The sequence below is a fragment of the Bidens hawaiensis genome, unplaced genomic scaffold (genome assembly GCF_021521415.1).
Source record: "Bidens hawaiensis isolate Kalapana, Puna unplaced genomic scaffold, B.hawaiensis_p1.1 tig00008947_1, whole genome shotgun sequence".
NCBI lineage: Eukaryota > Viridiplantae > Streptophyta > Magnoliopsida > Asterales > Asteraceae > Bidens > Bidens hawaiensis.
The window spans coordinates 414,509-420,530 of NW_027491651.1; the positions used below are offsets into that span (position 1 = coordinate 414,509).

Consider the following 6,022-nt stretch of genomic DNA (forward strand, 5'->3'; position numbering starts at 1 on the left):
TTGTGTTTCTGGTGATGTGTTGTTTTTCTTAATTTAATAGAATAAAACAAGTAAATAGTAATACATGGTAATGTTTTGATTTGGTAGATAAAGGGAATGGATGTCATGTTTAAGATAAATGGCAGATACACGAGACTGTACTTGAATAACATTATGACGTACACACAAGGTAAATTTACAACATTTGAATGGTAGTTTATGTTCATGAACAGTTCGTTTAGGTTTTAAACGAGCGGACATAAACAAACACGAACATGCCTATTTTCTTAATGAATGAACACAAACAAAAAAATGTGTTCGATCATATGTTCATGCTCGTGTTAGATTAAAGTTAAATGAATAAACACGAGCATGTCATCGTCCGTGTCCGTTTGGTTCGTTTACAGGCTGTCTATATCCATCTTGTTTTATACTTTTATGAAGGGTATCCAACTCAACCTGCTACAAAGTTTTGTGTATTTTAAACACACCCTGTTGGGTTTATGAATTAGGGGGTGTTTGGGATTCCTTATTTTTACCACGTAACTTATAAGGAGAACTCATAAGTCACAAATGTGTGACTTATCAATATTTCCTATCACATAATAAGAAAATCCACACTTTTTTTTTTAACTTATCATAAGTTATAAGTTTTCACTCAACCGCATCAACACAGCCTGTTTGGTTACTTGTGGATTTTGCAGCCAATAAAAAGGTCGAGAAAGGTTCGCATTTCTGCTACTCCTTTTATTGGAACTGTGAGATTTTTTATTTATGTCAACTCACTTTAATAAAAATATTGTTACAAGTTCATCAAATGCTAACATTAACATAGAATCTTCCTTTTCATCTGGTTAAGTAAAGTAAATAGTGATTTATAAACTCTAATAACTAGTTCAAACTACATATGTATGGTAAGAAATTCATCCAACTTGTTACATTATACAAGAAATATACATTACACATCTTAAATCTTTTGTAAAAAAAAAAAAAAAAAAAAAAAAAAAAAAAAAAAAAAAAAAAAAACATGTAAGACTATCAGTTTAGTTATATCTTTTCTCTTTTGAATTGGAACCGTCAATTTTTATAAGTTCATGATTTAATGAATTTTTATAAGTCCAAAACTTTTATTTGATTGTATAAAACTGTCTGTTAAATCCCATTTTTTTCCAGGCAGCAGAAGATCACATAATTCAGTTTTTATTCGAATGACATTTTCTTCTGTGAACAAGTATTAGGAGTTGGCACGCCGGCTTGGAAAGAAAGGTCAGCCATGGTAGTTAGATAATGATGCAAAGCATCCGGTCCATTGAATTGGCCCGACCCAAATGTTTGTTATAATTTATAAATAGGGTTGTTAGGTCTTTTGCTTAGTTAGTTGATTGTTGTTAATAAAGAATTTGTAAGCTTTAAGCTTTATTAAACGAATCATTCGGTTCGAATCGTTTGAATGGAATCATTGTGTTCTTGAGTCATTTGATTGCTAATCGAAATTGCATCAGATAAATCAAAGAATTGTCGTACTCCGCTTTCTTTGGAACGGCTTGAAATCGAAAAAAACATATCTATGATATAAACAACCAAACCCAAACAAAAACCGACAGTTGGGTTTTATGTTTTTTTAAACTGAATTTTCTTCACAACCTTATAACCCACTCCAAAATTACGACACACTCACACAAGTTTGCTTCGTGTGATTATGTCGAACAGAAGTGTAACAAAGTAACAAACACACACAAGTTAGAAGTATATGTATCCGACAAAAGTTCTCTCATTTTCATCTTTCTTTCTCTTCGTTTATGAATCAAATATTTTAATTAAATTCCAAGTTATTCACTAGAAGAATGAATTCTTTTGGTAGAGTGAAAAAATGGGCAAGTGGGAAAGGAGCAAGAGGAGGATCTTGACTTAAAATGACACTTTTGTTTTCTTTTTATCATATAATCGAAAAGTTTGGTGAGGGAAAACGACTTGTTGGTTTGTTATATATACTTGGTAAGCTAGTTGTGTGTTATATACGGACACACGTTTTTGTTCAAGTTTTGCTACTAATTAATGTTAAGTTAAAAAATTTAATATAAAATAATTAAATTAAACCTAAAATAACATCACTTTTTAAAACTTAAAAATTCATTAGTACAAAAATTTATATCATTAGCCCAAATTTGTACTTTATAAATTGTGCTTGGGCTATAAGAACACTTAGTAACTAAGCCGTTATGTATTTGATGTTGGTTTAGGGAAAACTCGCGCGATCATCAATTAGCGCCACCTTTCATCTCACCGTTCTCCGGTGCCACCTTGATCCTCACCACCTCCGGCGCCATCATCAATCATCACAGCCACCACCATCTAGCACCATAATGGAGGTTAGTTTGTTTTCCAAAAAAAAATAAAGAATAATAAAAAAAATAAAGTATCCAGGATAATCAGTGTGGCTACCCTGATTGGGAAGTTTTTTTTTTACAACACCGTATCACCTTAGATGGTGCTTCCGGTGGGACCAAAGCCTTCCCGAGAACACTCCGGGTACAAGAGAAAACATGTTATAATCACTTTGAAGTACAGAATACAAATAATATTTTAAATTATTTAATCAAGACAAATAGTTTTTTTTTTCTTTTTTTTTTCGAACGACTTATTGGTTTGAAACTAAATGACAATATCGTAAACTAGATTACAAAGACAAAATGTTTTGTCAATCTTGATGGCTCCATTTTGACCGTTACCTCCTTACCGGAGGTCATCGAAATAGACGTGGACAAATAGGCGGTTTGTCTTTTTTGATTTATTTTAGAATAAAATCTTTTAAAAGTGATTGTAAAGCTTTCAGCCTTTATATGTAAGGTTATCATTAATATTATGATATTAATGTAATAGTAAAAATAACCGATATATATCTCTAGCAATAGTTAATAGTTACTAATTTATTGTCAATACAAGCAAACTTAGTTTTAGCCGAATTCGAACCCATAATCAACTTTTGTTGATTGTATGATCACCTTAGAACTTACTAATATAAGAAAGCCTCCATAATATTTATTATTTAATAATAACAATTTCTAACATAATTAAGTCCCAATTGACAATCAAAATGAATAACACATGAATTTAATTGTATCTCAGAATGGTATAACTTCAAAACGATTACAATCTCATAACTATAATCACAACTTTGATTAGGTTATTTAGACCGTGACTCGGTACAATTAGAGATGAACTCAAACTTCTAACTTCGGCACAATTAGAGATGAACTCAAACTTCTAATTAAACAATAAACGAAACCCACATGTTATCTACTAATAATCTAACTAGCTATCATAAATCAAATACAAATCCTTAAATCATCCCTTAATTTCATTAATTGACTTAATTCCATAACTCAAAACCAACCCACTCGACCCAACCCGACACCATCTTGTGTTTGAGACGGAATTACATCTAACATATAATATTATAATAAAATTTTGATATAATATTGTTGAAGCGTCGGTTGTTGAGTTCATGCTTCAGAGCTATGCAAGTCGGTTCTAACCTTTCATGGTTCTTTTATAAAACCACAACATAAATAAAAAAATCTCGTTAGAACAAGACTATGGTCCCCCTCGAACACTCAAGTTAGTATTTAAAATATACAAGTGTATAACATATTTAGTGAAATGAAAGCCCTACCGTTACATCGGTAACACAGTTATCCACTTTAATATAGTTTAGTGAGACATGCCCCATCATCTACTAGATAAAGAAAAAAAATAGATGGTGTAAAATGATGTGTAAATCACATCGATCTCCTTTGTTTAGTAATTTAGTTATGCTAGTCGACGAGATATTTATCAAAAAGCTAGAAAGCTCTAAAAGTGGGTGGAGATATTATTATTCATCCTATTTCTAAAATTATAAATGAATAAGTCAAATAAATTGATAACATCCTACTTCAGTTTTCAAGGGAATTAATATTAACTCAAAGTATTATATCGTTTCAAGAATAGTATTACAATAAAGCGATTATATACAAACTCTTTCAAACCCGGTGTGCCCACTCAACTTGTATATATATAGCACCTTATTATCTCACTCTAGGCAGCAACATCCAACACGTTGCAACTTATCTCATATCTACACACTTCCATTAATGGATTCTCTACAAATCCCTGTATTATTTTATGTCACGATCTCTCTCTTGAGTGCCTTCTTTTTACTCTGGGTCCGTCGAAAACCGTTTCCCCCGGGGCCAATGGGGTGGCCAATCATCGGCAACATGCTGATGATGGACCAACTCACCCACCGTGGTTTAGCCAAGTTGGCTGAAAAATACGGTGGCATTCTCCATCTCAAGATGGGATTTAGCCACACCGTGGCGGTGTCATCGCCCGAGATGGCACGACAAATACTTCAAGTTCAAGATCATATATTTGCCAACCGTCCCGCTACCATTGCCATCACTTATTTAACTTATAACCGAGTGGATATGGCCTTTTCGGACTATAGTCCCTTCTGGAGGCAGATGCGGAAGTTGAGTGTCATGAAGTTGTTTAGTCGTAGACGGGCAGAATCATGGGATTCTGTCCGTGATGAGGTGGACTCCATGGTGAAGTCCACTGTCATAAATACTGGTTCCCCGGTAAACTTGGGTGAGCTTGTGTTTGGGCTCACCCATGATATTATTTACCGGGCGGCTTTTGGGTCGATAACTCATGAAGGTAAAGAGGAATTTATTAAAATCCTACAAGAATACACTAAGCTTTTTGGTGCATTCAACTTGGGTGACTTCATTCCATGGCTCGGGTTTATTGACCCGGCCGGGTTGAATACTCGTTTGCCTGCGGCCCGAGCTGCATTGGACCGTTTTATTGATAAGATCATCGACGAACATTTGAGCAAGGGAAAGAAAACCGGTGATGAAAATGTTGATAGCGATATGGTTGATGAGATGTTGGTGTTTTATAACGAGGAAGGAAAAGCCAACGAAGCCGAGGACTTGCAAAACTCCCTTAAGCTTACCCGAGATAATATCAAAGCTATAATTATGGTAAGTAATGACAACAACCTTACAATTGCTTTAATATTCAACCCACATAAAAAGAATATGATCTGACAGCTAACTTTAACTTTTTTATAGGACGTAATGTTTGGCGGTACAGAGACAGTGGCTTCTGCCATAGAGTGGGCGTTGACCGAGTTGATGCATACACCTGACACGCTAAAGCGCGTGCAACAAGAGTTGACCGACGTTGTCGGTCTTGACCGTCGGGTCGAAGAATCCGACTTTGAGAAGTTAACATACTTCAAGTGTGTCGTAAAAGAGACGCTTCGTCTCCACCCTCCTATCCCGGTTACCCTCCACAAATCATCCGAAGAGACAAAGGTTGCGGGCTACCACATCCCGAAAGGGACGCGTGTTATGGTCAACGTATACGCTATCAACCGAGATAAGAACTCTTGGGAAGATCCTAATACTTTCAACCCGTCTCGCTTTTTAAAAGATGGCGCTCCGGATTTTAAAGGAAGTAGTTATGAGTTTTTGCCTTTCGGTTCAGGCCGAAGGTCGTGTCCAGGGATGCAACTCGGGTTATACGCGATGGAGATGGCTTTGGTCCACCTTCTTCATTGTTTCACATGGGAGTTACCCAACGGAATGAAACCAAGTGAAATCGACATGAGCGATGTCTATGGACTTACCGCGCCCAAGGCGACTCGACTTGTTGCGGTCCCGACACCACGATTATTATGCCCCTTGTACTGATTTGTCTTTTAAGTAATTTATATTTCTTTTCCTTGTAAGATCTTATTTTGTAAAATCTGTACCAACTAGTAAGGGTACAATAACATGCAACAAATCCAGATTTTCCTTGTGCACAATTTATTTTCATAACAAACATTAATGCATGCATGCCTAATGAATTATGAATTTATGAACCATCTTTTAATCATTAAAACGTCTACAAATGTTAACGTATTATGGTGTTTGGGCAAACAATTGGGCAGGTTAATTTAGACTCAGAGACTGTTTGGTGGAATTGCCTAACTAATTATAGTATATGC

At 35.1% G+C, this 6,022-nt stretch overlaps 1 protein-coding gene across 1 annotated transcript; it reads left to right on the forward strand.

The window, feature by feature from the left end:
• The first annotated feature begins 4,112 nt into the window (after positions 1-4,112).
• On the forward strand, positions 4,113-5,822 carry LOC143530510 (cytochrome P450 84A1-like). The gene is made up of 2 exons (XM_077026028.1): positions 4,113-5,009; positions 5,100-5,822. The coding sequence occupies exons 1-2, from the start codon at positions 4,113-4,115 to the stop codon at positions 5,721-5,723; spliced, it is 1,521 nt and encodes a 506-aa protein (XP_076882143.1). The 3' UTR covers positions 5,724-5,822.
• The last annotated feature ends 200 nt before the right edge of the window (positions 5,823-6,022 follow it).

Coding starts and splice junctions, on each gene's coding strand:
- LOC143530510 (XM_077026028.1), top strand. CDS start 4,113: ATGGATTCTCTACAAATCCCTGTATTATTTTATGTCACGATCTCTCTC. Junction 5,010..5,099: donor ATATCAAAGCTATAATTATG/GTAAGTAATGAC, acceptor ACTTTTTTATAG/GACGTAATGTTTGGCGGTAC.